At 41.9% G+C, this 20,731-nt stretch overlaps 1 protein-coding gene across 2 annotated transcripts; it reads right to left on the bottom strand.

Moving 5' to 3' along the window:
* Nucleotides 1-7,005: 7,005 nt before the first annotated feature.
* Nucleotides 7,006-20,700, bottom strand: GOLT1B (golgi transport 1B). Of its 2 annotated transcripts, none has more exons than XM_071549778.1 (5): nucleotides 20,584-20,700; nucleotides 15,025-15,116; nucleotides 12,568-12,746; nucleotides 9,385-9,466; nucleotides 7,006-8,055 (listed from the first exon to the last, which is right to left on the bottom strand). In XM_071549778.1, the coding sequence occupies exons 1-5, from the start codon at nucleotides 20,606-20,608 to the stop codon at nucleotides 8,017-8,019; spliced, it is 417 nt and encodes a 138-aa protein (XP_071405879.1). In that variant the 5' UTR covers nucleotides 20,609-20,700; the 3' UTR covers nucleotides 7,006-8,016. The 2 variants fall into 2 exon arrangements, with proteins under 2 accessions (XP_071405879.1, XP_071405880.1); XM_071549779.1 differs by lacking the exon at nucleotides 7,006-8,055 and adding an exon at nucleotides 8,076-8,444.
* Nucleotides 20,701-20,731: the final 31 nt, after the last annotated feature.

Genomic DNA, 20,731 nt, shown 5'->3' on the forward strand with positions numbered 1-20,731 from the left:
AGTGCATTGGCACAAAAAAATTAAAATTAGGAAATGTGAACTTTTATCTACAATATTCTTCAGTCTCATTTCAGCCACAAAACTAAAACTCACAAGTTTACAATTAAGAAGGTAATTGCAGGATATGATTTCCATATAGCTGAGCTGCCTTGCAGAACTGGAAACGTTGTGGAAAGATTTTAGAGTGAGAGAAAGAAATTCTTTACAGAGAGAGTAATCAGGCATTGTAATGGGCTGTGCAGAGAGGTGGTGGGCTCACAATCCCTGGAGGTTTTTAAAATGAGACTGGATGTGGCACTAAGTGGGGCTGGATCAAGGGTTGGAGTTGATGATCTCAGAGGTCTCTTCCAACCCAGCTGATTTGATGGTTCTATGATTCTATGAAAGGAAAACCTTTGGGTGAGAATCAGGTTGGTGCTGTAGACATTTCCTGACTGAAAAGAAAATGTATTGTGAAAATATTTTATGCATATACGTGTTCATATATATACAAAATAGTAGAGTAAGTTGACTTTTTAAATAATTTTTGCTTCAGAGAAGGACAAGTCCTTTAAAGTCTTGTCATTTGGGGCTACAACAGAATGATGAGAGAAGCCGATGTAATAAGCCATACACACAGCAAGCAATGGTTGCAACCACTGGTCCTCCTTTTGGAAGAGGAGATGAAAGTTAAGATTCTTTTGTAGAAAGATAGACGCACATGTCACCTTGTACAAAGGCTCAGTGCCATGCAAAGTTCCAGTGGGAGCTGTTTTCAGAGAAACCAGACCTTTCTACACAGCAGCACCTTCTTCTGGTACCCATTTCCTCTTCTGGGTCCTCTTTTGCACCTCCTTGGAGGTGTCAGCCGCACTGTGTGTGAGCTGTGTATATGTGTATGGCCATACTTCACGAACGAAGCTTTGGGCAGGGCTCTCCCCACTTGGGTGAGCCCTTCCAGCCTGCCCAGTGGATGTTTTAGGTGAGGCACAGCATGCGCAGAACTGGCCCCACAGTTTAAGTCCTAAGGGTCCATCTGCCACGGCCAAGTGAGCTTGGACAGTGCCAGTGAAGTCCTCGGGACTGTCACAGCACCCGGTACTAACTGGGGCTGACTCTGCTGAGCATCCAAGATCTGACGGGATGGGATGGCAGGGAGGCATTGAACTGCCAGGGGACGGTCCCCACTGAGACTCGAACTCACGACTTTGGGATTCAGAGTCCAGAGTGCTCTCCTTTACACCACAGGACTGTGTGTGGGCTGTGCTGCTGAGGGGATTAGCAGAGGGATCTGCGTGACAAAAACCCCAATAAAAGCCCCGATGAAAAGGAAGGGATGGCTGTGGATGTTGGGGCGGAGGCACCTCAGCCCTCACAGGGCAGCACAGGCCACAGAAGTGCAGAAAGAAACACTAAAAAAACAGCTGGGAAGAGATAAAAGGGAAAGGAGCCTTACAACATCTGACAACCAGAAAAATGCTAAAAAAAAGGCTGAAAGGAAAAGTCCTGCATGTGTGAGGGTAATTGGAACCAAATAAACCCAACATCTCCTGCCCTTTCGTTCCCACCCTCTCAGGGGAAACAGCATTTCACGCATTCTTCCTAAACAGGCACTTTGTGAATGTGTCACTTATTTGTGTCACTTATTTGTGCCCAGGAGAGGCAAGAAAAACATTGCGCTCTGGGAATTAACCAAGAAGAGAGTTTGTTTCCAACATTTCTTCCAGACTTCTATTTTCCAGCTACTCTCCTGCCCTCTCCCCTCTCCCCTGCCCTGTCCTGCCTCCTCATGGGGCTCTTCCAGAAGGCACCTTCCTCACCTCAGCACTGCCAGGCCTGGTTTCCTTCATGTCACCTTCATGAAGGTAAAATATCAGTCACACTTCAGATCAAAGCCTTCCGAAGGCATTTAAAGTGTTCCAGAGGGGGTGTGGGGGCATAGGGAGATGCCCTGAGCAGCAGCAGCAGGGCCCACCCCAGCTGGCTCCCGGACCATGTGCATCCCAAGCTCCCGTCAAAATCAGCCCACTCCTTCACATTTTAAGGCAAATGCCAGAATTCCTTGCCAGCACATTTTCCCCATCCAAGCTCACTCCCAGAATTCCATAATTGCTAAGTCACTTCTTTGTCCCCCGCTCAGGTCTGCTTAAAAACTGGCAGGAAAGTGAGAGAGAGGAAGAAACCTTGATGTTTTGTGGTGTTGTGGGTTTTATTTTAAGGGGGGCAGAAGCAAATGGAGGACACTTTTCCACACAAGTTCAATCATAGAACTGTTTAGGTGGGAAAATACCTTTAAGATCATCGAGTCTGACCATTACCCAGCGCTGCCAAGTCCATCACTAATCCATGACCCTGAGTGCCACATCCACCTGTCGTGTAAATACCTCCATGGTGACTCCACCACTTCTCTGGGCAGCCTGTTCCAGGGCTTGACAACCCTTTCCTAATACAATTTTTTCCTAATATCCAATCTAAACCTCCCCTGGCACAATTTGATGCCATTTCCCCTTGTCCTGTTGCTTGTTACCTGGGATGAGAGACTGAGCCTCAACTCACTACAACCTCCTCTAAAGTAGATGTTGAGTGTGGTGAGGTCCCCTCTGAGCCACCTTTTCTCCAGCCTGAGCCCCCACAACTCCCTCAGCTGCTCTTCATATAACTTGTGTTCCGGACCCTTCCCCAGCTCCGTAGCCCTTCTCTGCTTGCACAAAGTTAGACATATAATGATAAAAGCCACTCAGCCAGACCACATGGAAGGCTCACTGCAGAAGTGCTTCGCTTCAACATGAAGATTGAAATCAATATTTAAAGACTGATCTAATGTGGTGTTTTGGTTTTTTGTGGTTTAGTGTTTTGGGGTTTTTATGGTGGTGTAAAACATTTGGAGCCAAAAATACCTTTTATTTCAAAGCAGCAGAATTAAATTGCAGGAACTAGTGTGAAATCTTGATTTCTCTGATGGTACTGTAAGAGCTTTGGAGAGTCTGGAGGAAAGGAGGCAGCTGAGCTGTGCCAAGTGGAAAGCCTGCTTTTCTGATCTCCAAAGTACAACCTGGCTGTCTCAAATCCTGCCAGCCCAGAGAGGGGCTGACACACAGTGTTCCAGCACCGACAGCTCTCTATAAATAAAGATCAACATCCTCTTTGTGTTCTAAAGCCACATTGCAGTTCCCCAGTGTAAATTATACCAAGCCTTGGGAAGGCTCCAGAAGTGCACAACAAACCAGCCAGGGATTTTCAAGCTGTTTTCCAGGTTCCACTGAACCAGCAGTAGGACTCAGAGGTGTTGGCTTGTGGTGCAGGTGATCCAGAAGACATGAGACAACACCCCTTGACCCCCACCCAGGCTTTGCAGGCACAGGGGCTCTCTGCTGTTGTTCACAGGGAGCCAGTGACACCCCCAGGCTCCCTGACCCCTCCCTCTACCCTCCCCTCGGGAGTTTCGCTTCCTCGTGGCTCCTCCTGCTGGCGGCAGGTGAACCCCTGACTGCAGGACCACTGTGATGGGCAGCCAGGACCCCGATGCTTCTATAAACCATAAGGTACCTCAAACCCAGGGCAGTTGAATGCCTCCCTGACATCCGATCCCGTCAGATCTCGGAAGCTAAGCAGGGTCAGCCCCGGATTAGTACTTGGATGGGAGACCTCCTGGGAAATGCCGGTTGCTGTAGGTTCTAGTCCTGAGGACTTCACTGGCACTGTCCAAGCTCGCTCGGCCGTGGCAGATGAACCTCAGGACTTAAACGGTGGGGCCAGTTCTGCGCACGCTGAGCCTCACCTAAAATCCACTGCGCAGGCTGGAAGGGCACACCCACGTGGGGGGACAGCCCTTCCCAAATCTTCGTTCGCGAAGCCGAGCCACACACACACACCTCAAACCTACATATTTTTATAGGAGATCCCCCACGTTTCCCAGAAAAGCGGTACTCAATGGAAAATGCTATCTGCCATAGTGCATACAGGAGCAGGGATGCATTTTGGCAAGCTCACCTCTGGGCATGGGCTACCTCTGGAGGTAAACTATTAATTAAACTACCATTAATGACTTGTAACCAACATAAATCCATTTCTATAAATAGATATTGGTTCATATCCCTAATTATCAGTCATAAAACTTAGTCTGAGATAATGAATTCCACACCAAATTACTCCACATTGGTCCTGTCATTTTTCTGTAAATTATGTTTGAGAAGGATGCTTTAGCATATAATCGTGGTGAAATTAGCCTTGGCAAGGGGTTACAGCAGCTGCAGAATCTCTTTGTTGGGCTGAGCATGAGATCCAAGTCTTCTAAAAGATGCTTTAATGTGCCAAGATCAATACCAGAGGGGTAAAGCTTAGAACAAATGGTCCACAAAGGGCAAATTCTGCTGGTAAATCAGTCTGGTAATGACACATTAGTGAGGTCACAGATTGTAATGGCAGTCTGAAGGGTGGAACAGCCAAAGTAACCCAGGATGTGGCAGCCAAAGAGAGACAGAAGTCCGAGGGCTGGCAGTGACCTCTGAAGAGACAGCTGAGAGACACATTTGGTTTAGGGACATGGACTCTACTCTCCAGCCTGACTGACAATCAAGAGAATCAGAAAGACAAGTAGGATGAGTCTGTACCTTGAAATCTGGTGAATAAACAACTTCAAGTAATCCCACAAAACCTTGATTTTGATGTCGGCCACAGGAACAGGATTCCTTTCTTTACGTTGCTTTTGACACAGACTCTAAACTGCAGCGGCACCATATTGTGAGCAGTGACAAAGTATTCCTGGTTAATGAATGGCAACTAGTCACTGAAAGTAACAGGCCATGAGTTACATACAGATTAAAGTTACACTTTATACCTCTCACAGTTTAACAAATATAACCAGACATTGCTGCAGTTTTGTTTGCCAGGTCTTTGGAGTCTTTACCACAGAACCAACTTTGGTAAAAGTTAGTTGAGAGGCTGGAACTTCAGTCAAAGTAAGGTTTTAGGCCATTAACTGGTACACAGCACCAACACACCATCTCAAAAATCAGTTAAAATCCTTGAAAATCCTGAACAGCAGGCTGGAAGTTTGCTGAGCACCAAGGAATGGTAAACCTGTTTATTATAAGGCCACTCTCTAGGATACAGGGAACTTGTGGTCATATCCTTGAACTAAACTGAAAACCTGCTCAGACTCGTGCCCTTTTCCTCCTGAAGTTTCAGTTATTTCCTTGGAAAGGAGGTAATCAGGAAACTTTACCCACATAACTGTAATTTTCACATTTTGTTGTGATGTGTTTGAAACTGGAACATGAAAAATGAGAGACATGTTTTAAGTAAAAAGTTTATTGTAAGAAAGAGGGAAAATTTCCCATTTAAGATTAATCCAAGTCACAACAGTGTACAATAGCCAAGTAGCAACAGCATGCACTCCCTCCCCTTTGGAAAGCAAAACCTAGAAGATTTTCTTCAAATGTGCATGTAAAGAGACACAAACACAAATTATAGAAAAAGGTACCCATTTATTCAAGGTATGACAAGGATATTTACAGTATTCATTTCTCAGAATAAGATCCATCCTTATGAGCTTGAAAGCAGCAATTATAAATCACATTTAAAAGGGGAAACGTTCCAAGCATGTTTCTGTTAAGATATTTTTACAAGGACAGAAACACTTTAAGGCAAAGTTGTTTTGACCTTTGCTGCCACCCACATTTATCTTGGCAAAACCATCTCAAAGACAACATTACCTTGAGGGATAAAAACTATGCTAAATTCAACATACAATTCTGTTCCCTCAGACGCTTTTCACAACAGTTCATGTGTGACAAATAATCACTTTTGATTTAAAACAATGAATTAAATATGTAAGTGAGATGACCTGCCTACATCCCCCGTTGTCAGAGAGCTAAAGGACCAAACACAGCAACACATTAATCACCTCAGGAACACACCATCAGATTCCTTGTCAACAAAGGTACTTCAGCTTACCAAGCAATTTTCTGCCAGCCAGAGCTTCACAGTCATGTGGTGCAATCCACCTTTCCCATCACATTATTTTTTGAGACAAGAACAAAACCTGTAGCTGACTTCCAAGGTAGATGATGGACAGTGTCTGCTTTAGACAGCGCTTGGTTCCCACAGGACAGACTAGTGCCCTACCAGAACAAACAGGATGAGTTTGCTAAGCTGCTGTAGTGTTATTCTCTAGTCACTGTAACACAAATCAGATCTATAGGAGCAGTTAAAATTGGGTTATCTAAAATGGTTTATCTCTTGAGGTAGAACCCACAAACCATCTTTAGTCCTGTCTGTAAACTGAAATGCACAAGCCATCAGGCAAATATAGCCATTTTTTGTTATTTATTTTATAAATCCACTGATTTTTCAGATGTTATTCATTGTAAATATAACAGCTTTTTTTTAATGAATAATTTTGTTTGAGAAGGGAGCAAATCAAATATAACAGATTGTAGCTATTTATATGGTTGTAATGAAAATAAAACATGTTTTATACAAATAAACTTCAGAGCAACATTCGAAAGTGTTGGTATATGAGGATTCTTTTTAAGTTAAAAGTTATTTTGGAAAATTCCAATTTTAACTGCACAAAAAAAACCCCAAAACACACCAAAAAACAGTTATTAGACTTGTAAGGCTACACAGCTACATGAAATACCACCCTTGGGTAATTTTGTTTTAGGATTACACTTAAGGGAATAGAAAGTGAAACAAGAGAAACCCCCAAAAGCCTGTAGAAATACAATTCACTAAACAATCATGGTTTGTTAAGTGAGGACACTAATTAAATCTACTGAAAGTGCACAACGTTAAATATTCCGATAGAAGCAGAAATGTGACCTGTGCATTTAGTAGAGGACATTATTCCAGGTTAGTCAAGAATTCTCTGTAACAGCAAAGCTGTTTCTGTGACCAACAGAAGTTTTAAGTTATTTGAAGATAACCCAAGTGACAGGTTACAAACATATGGACATTGGCACTTGATCTTTAGTCAGCCCCAGTTGCTCAAATTTTCTCCCCAGAGACTCACATACACAGAACTTTAAGTTTTCATTTTATTACCGTAAAAAATAAAGTCAATGTGTAGTTCCAGAGTAAACAAAGAAACCTTAGTTTCAAACTCTTTAAAAGCAAAGGTCCAAAATCTGATAAGTTACATTTCACAGGGTTCACATCAGCACCTCAACCTAATGCATTTTTTTTTACGAACTAAGCATATTTTACAAAGTTTTTATGTTAGTGACAAGGGACTACATTCTCCTCTGGATGCACATGTAACATGACTCAAGGAGAACATCCTGGAAGGAATGGAAAGCAGTTTCCAGAGTTCCCTATTGAGCTTTACATGTTCAGAACCAACATTTAAGACCGAAGTTATTAAAGATTGACCTTTTGCATATTCCGAAATGGAAGGCATATACAATCAACTAACATTTGACTTTGAAACATTAAGATAACAATGTTTTATTTCAGCCATATATTTACAAAAATGTTTATAACAGCACTGTGTAGGGTTTCCTTTTTATTGTCATAATACACTTATAGATGAATAGTCATCTTAACCTTCATGCAAAGATGCATCTCTTGTTACACAAGAAGTTTCCTGTTGGATTTTTTGCACTCTGAAGATAGCAAGCAGAGGGTTGGATAAGTTTGGGTCACCCTTAAAAATATAAGCCTGTTTGCTCTACTGCACCTTCAAAATAAGGAGGTAAAGTACAGGCATTATCAATTCCACAAGGGTTCATTGCCTCTAGCATGTTTTCCAAAACCAACAAAAAGAGTCTTTAACAGTTGTAACATGGGTTATTCCATGACTTTCACCTCTTCAGTTTACTTCCTGAACTCTGGAGTTACTTTCCTAGAAGCGTACTTGACGAGCTTCTTTTCTAATGTATTTTGTTGACTATACATTTTAAATTTAACTGTTATGTAAAGAATGTAACAAGCTTTTTCCTTTGTACACAACTTAATCTTTGTGCTGAGAATTCTTCAAAAGGATTTTATAAATAATACAGTAAGTTTTAGGATCAGTCTTCTGCCCTCTCGTCATTATACCATGTTGTTGCTCTCTCCAACTTTATCTACAAGCTGTAGGAAAGGAGACAAAAAGGTTTTAAGCTGATGACAATTATGTACAGTGAAGGTACTCTCAAATAGTACTTGCTACTTGCACAGTTAGTATGCGACTGGAAATGAGAGTCAAGTAGTACTCACCGAAGTCTCATGGTTTAGGTTGGTGAAAATTAAAAATCTTACATTGCAATTGTGTTTCTGCATGACATGTTTTTCTCATATAGACATTAACAGTGAAACATGAAGATGCAACAGAATGAGAAAGGAAATAGAAGAATGCAGATAACACTGCCAGCTTAATGGTTAAAACAAAACAATACAGTCTCAGCCACACATGCATTAGTAGACCAAGGAAGATATTTCAACTGACCATTACTGTGGATTCTCTTCTGAGCCTACGTAGGCTTTGAATAAAACATTAACAATTATCTTTTTAAAACAAGATTTAACCCCATTATGATCAAATTAAATATGACTAAGTAAGATCAATTGACAAATGAAACATTCAATTGATCATGAATCATGAGCCAGAACTTGGGCGTGAGATTGGACTAGATGATCCTGAACACTCATTTTTAAAAAAACAGCCTATATCCACCTAAGTTACTCCCCCTAGTAATTTTTAGTAATAACTATTAAAACAGTTGCTTTCAAAACTACAGTAAAAAATGCTTGGGTTAAAACACAGAAATTAGCACAGTAAAAGTAGTTGACTTAAACATCCTAGATTACCATATTTCTGGTACCTGTTAATTGTGTTCAAATCACTAATTATTTGGTTTAAGAAAATGGGAAACTCCATTTGAAAAAAGTACAAATCTTACTAATGGTAAACTTTAATAAATGCACCTCATGAGTGATGATGCATCACAAGAGTTTCTGGATTTACCATAAAAGCTGAAAACTTAACATTGAACTCCAGTTTGCTTTCAGAGGCCACTTTCCATAAATACATCCAGACACTGCACAAAGAACAGTGCCCTCCTCATTGTATGGGCAAAAGAAGAGGCACAGGGTAGTGGTAGGATTTGCCAATCTGGTCACCCAGGGCCAACAGTGAAGCAGAAAGAACCCCAAAATTCCAGGTCACAATCCATTTTCCACTTCACAACACATAAGCAGGGGCAGCTTCCACAAACATGTCCTTTTGTTCCTTTTACATTTAGAAGTCTTTCCCTGGGAATGAATGTGATTTGTATGGGCAAGAACTACACAGGAATGCACTCAGAGTCACTGCTCTGACGTTGTATTTGCCTTATTTCTGATGCATTCCCACTAGTGCCACATCAATGGAATAAAACACAATAGAAGCTTCAATTGTTGCATGAAGTACTGAACACTTACCGAGCTTATACCAGGTAAATTCAAGAGATATCCAAGAACTGGAACTCTTCTAATAAAACCAACGACCACAGGAAAGAAGCCCCTTTAGGTAAGATATCAGAAGATTGTATTAGCTTTTACAATTAAACACATTTTTGTATTGCTGTAACATGAAAAAACAGCAAGTAGTTTTAAAATGAAGAGTACATGAAGTCTTGCAACTTGTTAGCAGCTCACTAGTTTACCAAACATATCCACATACACACAACAGAGAAAGGAGGAAACCGGGGAAGAAACACCTTATTTTTAAATGGACTTAATTTTCTTCATAGCCAGCAACTCTCAGTCAGCTCACAAAAAAATAACTCAAGAGACAATATCCAATTTAGTCAACAAAACTGATGCTCCCAAATGATTCCTCAAAATTACTACACATGTTTTCAGATAGTTTCTTTTTACATTTTAGGAAATACATTCTTGCAAGACCCAATATAGAAACAATTGAAATTAGTTCTGAATAATTAAAACCATTTATAATAGTCTTTACATTAACTGAAGAAAATGAAGTATGACAGAGTTGCATATTCACTTATTTCCCAAGTTTATATAAAGTCAGAAGTTTGAATCATGACCCAGGGGATGGTGCCTGTGATAGGTGTTATGGTGTAGCCTCTGCACTGTCCATTTCTGCAGCAGAGAAACAGATTTCCTCTGGCAGAATCTCAGCTGTTTGCAGCCAACTGCAGCAGTCCAGCTGGGAGGGTATTCCAAGTGATCTTGTGTCCAGCAATCCATTCCCTGTGTATGTATGTGTATGGCCAGACTTCGCAAATGCAGATTTGGGCAGGGCTCTCCCCACCTGGGTGTGCCCTTCCAGCCTGCCCAGTGGATTTTTTAGGTGAGGCACAGCGTGCGCAGAACTGGCCCCACCGTTTAAGTCCTGAGGTCCATCTGCCACGGCCGAGCGAGCTTGGACAGTGACAGTGAAGTCCTTGGGACTGTCACAGCACCTGGTACTAACCAGGGCTGACCTTGCTGAGCATCTGAGATCTGACGGGATGGGATGGCAGGGAGGCATTTACTGCCAGGGGATGGTCCCACCGAAACTTGAACTCATGACCCTGGGATTCAGAGTCCAGAGTGCTCTCCTTTACACCACGGGACAGCCCATTCCCTGTGTACAGTAAGGACTAACATGCAATGGGATCTCAGCCACAGTGAAACAGTGAAGCTCACAAGTCATCATCCTCCACCACACTGCTAAAAAATACATGCTGGGTAGTGTCAATACTAACAAGGTTTTCTTGGATATTTTCTTGTTTTAAAGGTCAGATCATTTCTGAGGCCCAGTGAATTGTGATGCAGGACATACAAACCACTTGTAACAGATTAAAACAACTGGTGTAGCCAAGAATAAGGAACAGCCATAACTCTGGATGTCTGTCATCTGAACAAGGCTCCAAAAGCAGCTTAGATTGCAAGAGAAACTGTGCCATAATAGTCAGGGAAGTTTCTGCTATGCAACCAAGCAGCAGGATCCTGAGGAATCATATAAAAAGATGTTCAAGGAAAGGCTCCATTTGTAATTTCTTCAGCAAGTAACAAGTTGCTGAAAACATGGTAATGGTTGAACTGAACAAGACTGAAGCAGACCAAAAGCTTTATTTGAAGTAGTTACCAGCCAACCTTGAGGCAAGGGATTTAGATTTTAATAACTACTAAGCACTAGAAAAGATGGTCATAGAATTATCAAGGTTGGAAGAGACCTTTAAGATCATCCAGTCCAACTGCTGGTCTCCAATGATCTTGGGATGTTTTAAATTAAAACAGATCAGATAAACACTCACACCTGGAATTGTCTATTTCTTGTTGATACTCCCCAGACTAAGGGATAGTTCTGGTGACCTAGGAATTAACTACTGACCTTTTATAAACCCTTCAACACTGGCTAGCACCACTAGATAATCCATAACATGCCTGCTTAGGCATAGTAATTTATAATTCTTTTGAGATCTTTTAAAAGGAGGATGTTTAGTTGGAAATACACTCTACTTGCTTTGTACTGTCTGATTAAACACAAGTGCTACGTGCAAGAAGTGACAATGTATTCAGTGAAATACTGTGATAATCAAAGCACTTGCAGTGATAGAACTCACAGTAGAGTAAGAAATATATTAAAACCACAAAATTCATTTTCTGGAATCTCACTGTCTTCAGTAGGAGCCAAGTTAAGGGCTTTTTTAAAAAATAGGCATTTTAATTAAACTAAATAGAAGCTCAGCAAACAATTTTACTGAATGCAAAAAGAACGCCATGAAAACAGTGGTCTGACTTTGGTTAATAGGAACTGTATGATTTAGCCAGTTGCTGAATATTCCAGGGTCTGTTACTCAATCAATAAGCATTAATGAAAACAGTCTTGATCTGGACAGAAGTCCAAGAACAACTAAAAGCCTCCCTTTTTACTTCTCAGCACATTTTGTGCTTTGTTCTGTAGTGAACTTTAACCATGGAAATAAAGATAAAAATACAGATATCTATGCCAGTTGTAACAAGTCAAATTCTTTCACTATTACAAGTTGCATTTATGAAGAACTTGAATGACATATTGTGAAAGTCACCATATGTACCAAGATTGCCATTAAAAAAAATTAGAATTTCCATTTTTAATTAACTCAGTGGAGATGATACTAAACCAAACCAGAAGTTCTGACTCTACAAGGGCACAAGTGTAAGGAAATATGACAGAAAACATCTTTTCACTGGGCTGCCATAGTAATGAAATGGTTACAAATCTAGGATTGTAGCAACCAAGTATTTTGCCCTGTTTGTTAAAGAAAAGAACAAACTCCCTGCTGCAAAAAAAAAAAAAAGAAAAAAAGTATCTCCTTTTTCTATGAGGAAATACTTAAAATTTGCACTGCTAACAATTTGGATTCCCAGATACTTTGAAGCTTTACAATTCTTTGGTCAGACATAAACATTATCAAAGTCACTTTGGCACATACCTCACACACTTTAGCAGATTTGGGTCTTGGGAAAATGTTAACCAACTTTAACAAATGTAAATTAACAACAATTAAAATCTGTCAAAACCAAACATTTAAAGGATGCTGCTTTGTCAACTGTAACACAGAAACATTACATGAATACATTTATTGCTAGATATACCAACACAGAAAGTTATTTTGAGACAGGACTTACCTGAATAATAGGAAGAACCCATAAATTTCAAGGATCATTCCTATTAAAGGCCAACCAATGAGAACTATGAGCACACCACCCAGGAAGAAGCCTGTTGCTTTCATTTTGTGTTTTTGAAAGAAGAATCTAAACGTTCTTTCTAAACCGATAACAAAAGACAATCCAGCCACAAATAACACCTAGAAAAGACAAAAACAAATCAAAGAATGAAAATATATAATTATGTTCCCAAGTTTAGGATGTAAATATATATATATTTTATAAAATTAGACTGCACTTCTTGCACGGCTTTTTTTAATACCAAAAGACAGATGGTGAGAATGAAATTAGTATTGATTTTATTTTGTAAAGTCCATCTTAAAGAATTTGTAGCTCTCAGCTGCTTAAAAAGTGAAAAGTCGACCTTTGTGGTCTCTGACAAACACACTCAAGACAAAAGACCTGCTGACAACAGTTACATCTGTCCTGTCACATAAGTACAATCATTACCACAAGTGGTGCTGAAACTTAATATCACTGACAGGAAAGGTTTCTAAAAATTAAGAATGAACATAAAAGCACCTCTCTTCTGTACCACTGACATCTTCAACAGCTTGTACTGATCTACTCAGAGGGTAAAGGCAAAAAACTGAACAGCTTATCAGTTATTTGGAGTTTTTTTACTATGTAGAGTCTTTCTACTGGTTACTTGTTCTAGTATAGACTGAACACTACCAGACTAGTCCCAATTAGTTAGAGCTATTTTGAGTGTTCTGCAGTAACAGGACTTGTAATTATTTCAGCTGATAAGCACAAATCTGGGCAACATTTTTGCTCAGAAAGCAATAGTATCTCAGATTTTACTCAAGATTATAGATTAAGTTTATGTAATTTAATAAATCACTTTCTTATTACCTCCTGCCCTTTCTAATATTTTTAAAAAAAATCCAAAAGAACCTTTCTGCAAGGATACAGTACCTTTTCTCATATTATCTTTGGTTACCACATAGCCTGTCTTTGTCTCTTCCTACCTATGTTTTCATCAGTTTCCCTAAACAAGATCTTGTATTTCCACCTTACATTAGGAAAAGAAAAAATAAGCGTTATTTTATTTTTCATTCCTCCACTACACACTTGATTGATGGTTCACAGCAATGCTTCAGCTAATGCACCCAAATTCAGATACACAATTTTGTATTTCTGTCGCAGGTTTGGCCTTGCTGTTACCAACCCTGGACTGGCCCCCCTTCCCTCTTCCAGAACTCTTCCAGCAAAGGAAAGAAAAAAAACTGAAAAGAAGCAAACTCAAAAGAAACTGAACTGAATAAAAAGAATAAATTATATTTTCTAACATTCACAACCACACTGTATACACAATACATAGGATCCCACCCCCAGGGGAAAGGGAAAGGGAAAAAGGGGACTGATTAACCAGAAAACTGGGAAGAAACAAACCCAAACAAAAAAAACCCAAATGAAACAGACAAACACAATTAAAAACCTCAAGGAAGGGGAAGCACCAGGACAGGAGCACCACCAACACTGGAGGGATCAGACCCCAACACCTCCCAGGAGCTCCCCGGCCAAGGAAGGAAAAAAAAACTAAACCACTCCTCCCCTGCTACGTGGAAGACACGTGTGGAATACTTGCAACTCCCTTAGATATAATGGTTACTGAGGAAGCCATGGGTCAAACCATTACAATTTCCCTTCAGTGAATCTCAGTATTTGACTCTGCTGCCACGGAATGAAACCAGTCAGTTTTGACTGCAGACTTTCAGGGATCAGCAAAAGAGGAGGTGAATGTCTAGCAGGTTATGCTTGGGCTGGCTGGTGAAGCTGAGAACAGCCAAGGCACAGAGATTAATTATCACATGCAGAAAACACCCTGTCATTTTTATATTTGCTTTGGATTTGGAATTTTGTGTACCAGACTGAGGATTTATTTTTCTGTGCTGCTTTATGTGACAGCTTTGATTTGGTAAAAGCTGAAGTTACTCAATCTCTCTGCTATGAAGGGTGAATGGCTCTTCTAAACCCAGACTACCAGCAATTCATACTTCTTTCTTTCCTCATAAAGCACAGCCAGGCTATATTTGCCAGCACACAGGGATCACATCACCATTCTTATCCAAATATATACTTTAAATTGACAGTTATCTTACAAGATCACAAAAAAGCACATCAGTAATGACAGTCAATCTCAAACCCGCAGTCGCAGCAGCACAACAACTGTGGAACAAGCTGTTTCTTGTCTGACCAACCTCCCGCAGGCCTGACCCGAGGGATGGTATTTACATCAGTGTGAGCTGTTCTAACCTCAGTCAGGAGAAATGATTCACTCACATCACAGACTATAACTCTTCCTTTACACCAAATCACCATAGTAGTTTTGGTGATCCAGCTTCAAACTGATAACAGACTGTTCTATTTTTAGCTTATCTTGAATGTGTCACATACTTAATTTTAAGGACTTACATTTCCAATAGCCAGAAGAGCTTTGTCGAAGAAAAGTATCATTCCAAAGAAAAGGAAAAACACTCCAAAGCCTGTTAGTCCCATTCCAATCTCTGAAAAACAAACAATTTTAGGCATATAACAAAATATGCTACCAAGAAAAAGTCACGCATAAAAGTTGTGAACAAATTTAGAATGTCCAATCCACAGACATAAATTTAAGAACTTCCCTGAGTGTACGAATACAGTAAGTCTTGTAGACAGCTATTAATTCAAGAAAGGACAGATCTGTGGAACTATACACTGAAACTGAAGGCAACCGAAAAGTAATCACACACACACATATGGCAAAGCCACCCCTTATGATATATTGCTAGTATGGAGAAAAGGATTGCTCTGTAAAGAGATAATGAAACTATGTTGTTTTCTGTTTCCAGTTTTTATCCCAACATCTTTATCCAGTAAAGGCAGTTCCTAAGGTGTTCCTAAAATTTTTTTCCAACCTAAACAATTCTATGAGTTCTGTAAAGGTTGCTCAAGAAACACTGGAATGAAGAGAGAGTAGGATGGAAGGTTTGTGAGAGAAACTGGACTAGAAATGTGAATCTATGATTCTCTCTTGACAACAGCCTCTGAGGTATCTTGAAGACCACACTTAGAAATACATCCCAATTTTAATTTTAAACCTCTAAATCCTTCATGTTGACTCTCACAGAGACTAAATGGGAGATAAAAACTGGGAACAAACACAACATGGCTGCAAAAATCTATCCATGCACTCACCCTTACATTCCTGCTATCCCTGTGGCCACAGAATTTAGAAACCTTCAGAATACATAAAAGCAGCCCTAACACCAGTCAGGCTGGCAGCCCAGTGTGTCTGTGCATTTATGTACTTTGAAGTTCCAAATAGCTCTGCACAGTCTATCCTGAAAAACAAAAAGCCCCACCCACACTATCACAGCCTTCACTGCTACTGTTGGCCAGTATATATATACCCCTAAATATACTTTAATTGCACTTTGGACTGCAGTTGTAGATTGAATCGATTGTTTGCTGTTGCTTGAAGAGCTCAGGAGTAAAGGAGGATCATTCTGCCTATTTCAGAACTTCCATTTAGTTATTGCAAACACATTTCAAAACAATTCAGAGATTTGTTACAGCAACATTCCACTTTCCAACCTCCTGTAAGGGCGCAGCTTTCAGCAAGGGTGCAAAGCAGGTGGTGTTGTAACTGAAGTTCTACATTATCTCATGCCACTTGAAACTGTTACTATGAGCATTTTAAGCACCCACAATTAAAACCACTGAATGATCTGCTACAATCCATTTACTGTGGACATTCTCAATACTGGTTTACAATGAAAAATGGAATTGCAAATCATGTTTTCAGTGGATCTGCTCACTGAAGGCAATACAGCAATTGCAATTTGCCCTTTTCTCCAGTACTCTTTACTTCAGAGGAGCAGAAACAGTCTGTATTCTGGAAGGAAAACACTTGGAGACAGGAATTACCAGCTGCCAGAAAGATAAATATGCAGGCATGGGAAGTGAGCATTTATTGCTCCCGCAGACACAGCACAAGGTATGGATCTGGCAGGCAGGCAGAGGCCAACTCCCCACAGCTACTGCAACCATCACCCTGACACTGCTGTAATCACTTCTGCCACAATGGACTCAGATTCACTTTAGGTACCACCCATATTTTCTGGTTAGTGGAGGGAAAGGGAAAAAAGAGAAAGGAACACCATTCTCCTTGTTCAGAGAAGAGCAACAAGGCTGGTGAAGGGACTGAAGCACAAGTGTTATGGGGAGAGGCTGAGGGAGCTGGGGGTGTTTAGCCTGGAGAAGAAGAGGCTCAGAGGTGACCTCATCACTGTCTACAACTACCTGAAGGGAAGTTCTAGCCAGGTGGGGGTTGGTCTCTTCTCCCAGGCACTCAGCAATAGGACAAGGGGGCACGGGCTCAAGCTCTGCCAGGGGAAATTTAAGTTGGAGATCAGAAAAAAATTCTTTCCAGAGAGAGTAATCAGGCATTGGAATGGGCTGCCCAGAGAGGGGGTGGATTCCCCATCCCTGGAGGTCTTTAAACTGAGATTGGCCATGGCACTGAGTGCCATGATCTGGTAAAGGGACTGGAGTTGTAAAGTAAACAATTTTCGGCGGAGAGAAAGGACTTCACCAACAACCTTATGAAGTTTATAGTGAAGATATTTTACTACACAAAGCACACATTTTATATAGGGTTAGGACTACAGCTTATTGGCTAAAAGAGTTAACACACCACCACGCCAGATATTTCAATTGGTTAAAGCCTATCCCTCACAAGTCCCATGGTTATATTATTTCATCTTGGCTGTTTTCATGCCCCTGCAGAGTCCTGTGAATTCCTACTATGTGAATTCTTGGGGAGTAACCTCCTCCCTATCAGCCAGCAGCGGCTGAGCTCTTTGCTGCTTCTGGCTGATAGCTAAGTCTCACAGGGTTTTTCTATAGATCTGAATTGCTCACTTTTGATTTTACTGTAACAACAGAGTTGGACCAAGGGTTGGACTTGATGATCTCGGAGATCTTTCCCAACCCAATCGATTCTGTGATTCTATAAATGGTGCAGGACTGTTATTCTCTGTTGCTAATATCTCAGTAAAAGGTATTACTGACTTGATTCTTATCAGAATGTGGAAGTATATTCAACTAATGTTCTCAGAGGAATTTAAAAACGTGCTGGCATTTTGTATCAAATCTCTTCAACAACGAGTTATGAATATTTAGAGAAAGAGCAAACTATTTTTAAATGCTTTCTCCTGTGCCAGAAGAGCTTTCCCACATTAGTCAAGTACAACATTTCAATGCCTAGAAATGCAGGCACATGCACTATCCAGGTTGCATTTAGTCTGGATTTTTTTACTTTTAATTATCATGAATTCATGAGAGGAGGGAGCAAAACTTCACCAATGTTTCTGCAGAAAAATCCTGTAAAAGCTGTGCAAGAGAACTACAGCACTGCATCAGAACAGCTTAGGAAATGTTAAGAGTTAAAATTCAGATACATTGCTTGTGAAGGTCCAGGGCAGGCAATACACATCCTCTACCTTTTGAACACACACACACACACACACAATGAAATTGTGCACTGTAGGCTCTCAGAAGACAAAGACTTACTGGAGTTTACAGATTATGAAAAGTTTCAATATTTAATTATCATTTTGCAAGAAGCATTTTTTTAGTATTGAAAACTGAAATTTTTGGGGGAGAAACGAAGCGCATTCTTTTGCAATTACTGGTAGTTTATAACACCATGCAAAGCATCACTTAAAAATTGCTTTCCAGACCTCAGCTGCAAATTTAATTTTCCAAGCATTAACCAACACAAGCCAAGCATTAACCATCAGTGACTCTGTGGCTTACTCGATTTTTTCAGACAGCAGTGAGTTTAAAAAATCTGATGAAGTATCTCGAGAATTTCAGAAAAAGTGTGAAAAAAACCCACTAACCTCACCCTAAACTTTAGTGTTTTATTTACTGCTCTTGGCTCTGATAGTTAAAACCAACAGGGTCAACACTGGAATTAGCTGAAGGTCCCAAATGAGGAACTAAGAAAATGAAAAACAGTGAATCTCTTTCTGAAGAGATTTTTCACTTTTTTTTTCCCAATGGATACTCCAGCCCACAAGGATTTAATAAATCAGAAATCTAAAAATTCACCTGAAGGGTCAATACCCATCCCAGTAACGGCACCCAGCACTTGAATTTCTCAGGAAATCAGGGACTCTGAATGCTGCTAAACTTTGCTGCCTGTCTCATCCTTGGCCTAGACTGGCTCTCCAATACCTCCATTTCCAACACCCTGATATCAAACTTAGCTATTTTAACCTTTTTTCCCTACATTTTTTCACACTCTCCCTCACAACTGATGCCGTGGTGTTTATCAAGTAAGCTCCTTTCCGTTTCTGACAATCATGCCAGAAATGCATCATACATGAGATGTTAATTTAAATCAAAGACCTAACGGTCTCCTTTCCTGCACCTTAAACTCTCATCACAGAAATGTCAGAGTTTGAAGGGGCCTCTGGAGATCATCCTGTCCAACCTTCTTGCCAAGGCAGGGTCACCTGGGGCAGGTGACCCAGGAAAGTGTCCAGGTGGGTCTGGAATGTCTGCAGAGATGGAGACTCCATGGCCTCCCTGGGCAGCCTGTGCCAGGGCTCTGCCACCCTCACTGTGAAGAAATTCTTCCTCGTGTTGAGGTGGAACTTCTTGTGTTTTAGTTTATGGCTATTACACCTCATCCTGTCACTGGGCACCACTGAAAAGGGTCTGATACCTCTTGGTACCCACGTTTGAGATATTTATGTGCATTGATGAGATTCCTTCTGTCATCTGGATTACACAGGCCTAGCTCCCACAGTCTCCCCTCTTTAGAGTCTCATCATCTTTGTGTTCTCCACTAGACCCTCTCCAGCAGCTCCCTCTTGCACTGCAGAGCCCAGAACTGGACACAGCACTCCAGATGTGCCACACTAGGGCTGAATAGAGGAGCAAGATCACCCCCCATATCTGCTGCCCGCACTCCTGAGACACCCTGGATCCCACTGGCCTTCCTGGCTGCAAGGGCACACTTGTGAACCTCTTTACTTTGATTTCTTTGTATTTCCCCTTTAAGCATCTCTATTTGCAAGCACTGCTACTCACTGAAAACAAAACTGTGGTGACATACAAGAACTTTTTATTTCCTACTTCGGGCTGAGTGTCTGGTCCTGACCTTGCAGCCCCCTCAGTGTCACCTGCAAACATCTGGTGTGGTACCAGCAAGAGAGAAGCAGTGACGCCACTGGCACATAATTGTTTCCAGACCACTGACGCCCACACGGAGGCACCCTGGGAGACTCGGGCTAAGTGATGCTTTTGTTTACCGTTCAGCTTTCATTCATTCATTTATAGCAATCGGACAAGGAGTACAAAGGTACAAACTGAGACAGAGGAAATTTAGGCTAGATATCAGGAAGAAATTCTTTACTGTGAGGGCGGTGAGGCACTGGCACAGAGAAGTTGTGGATTCCCCATCCCTGGAAGTGTTTAAGGCCAGGTTGGCCGGGGCTCTGAGCAACCTGGTCTAGTGGAAGGTGTCTCTGCACACGGCAGGGGGTTTGGAACGAGCTGAGCTTTAAGGTCCCTTCCAACTCAGCCATTCTGTGATTGTCCCCACCGCAACCCTCGCAGCCCCAGACAGACGCCGGCAGTGCTGGTGACAGAGCCCTCCCCGGGCGAGGGGCCCGGCCCTGCCCCGCGCTTCCCTGCAGCTGCCATCCCATCCCATCCCAACCCGCTCCACCCCATCCCATTCCACTCGCCGCCTTCCCCGGCAGCTCCCGGCACCGCCGCGGCTTGCACAGCACGGGGCTGCGGCCGGGCGAGCCCCTCCGGCCCCGGCCCGGTCCCGCTCCCGGCGGTGCCCGGGCCAGCAGCGGGACGCGCTCCCGGAGCCCCCGCAGCGCACAAAAGGCCGGCCCGGCCCGGCCGCGCATCGACCCCCGGCCCCCGCGGCCGCACCTCCCGCCGGGCATGGCCGGCAGCGCTTACTCTGCGTGTCGGACAGGGAGATCATGGTGGCGGCGGGAGTGGCAGGAGCAGGACCGGGCTCGGAGCGGGACCGAGACCGGGAGCGGGAGCGGCCACGTCTTCCGGAAACACGCACCCCGCCGGGGGAGACGCGGCCGCCCATTGGGCG

The sequence above is a fragment of the Pithys albifrons genome, chromosome 3 (assembly GCF_047495875.1).
Source record: "Pithys albifrons albifrons isolate INPA30051 chromosome 3, PitAlb_v1, whole genome shotgun sequence".
Taxonomy (NCBI): Eukaryota; Metazoa; Chordata; class Aves; order Passeriformes; family Thamnophilidae; genus Pithys; species Pithys albifrons.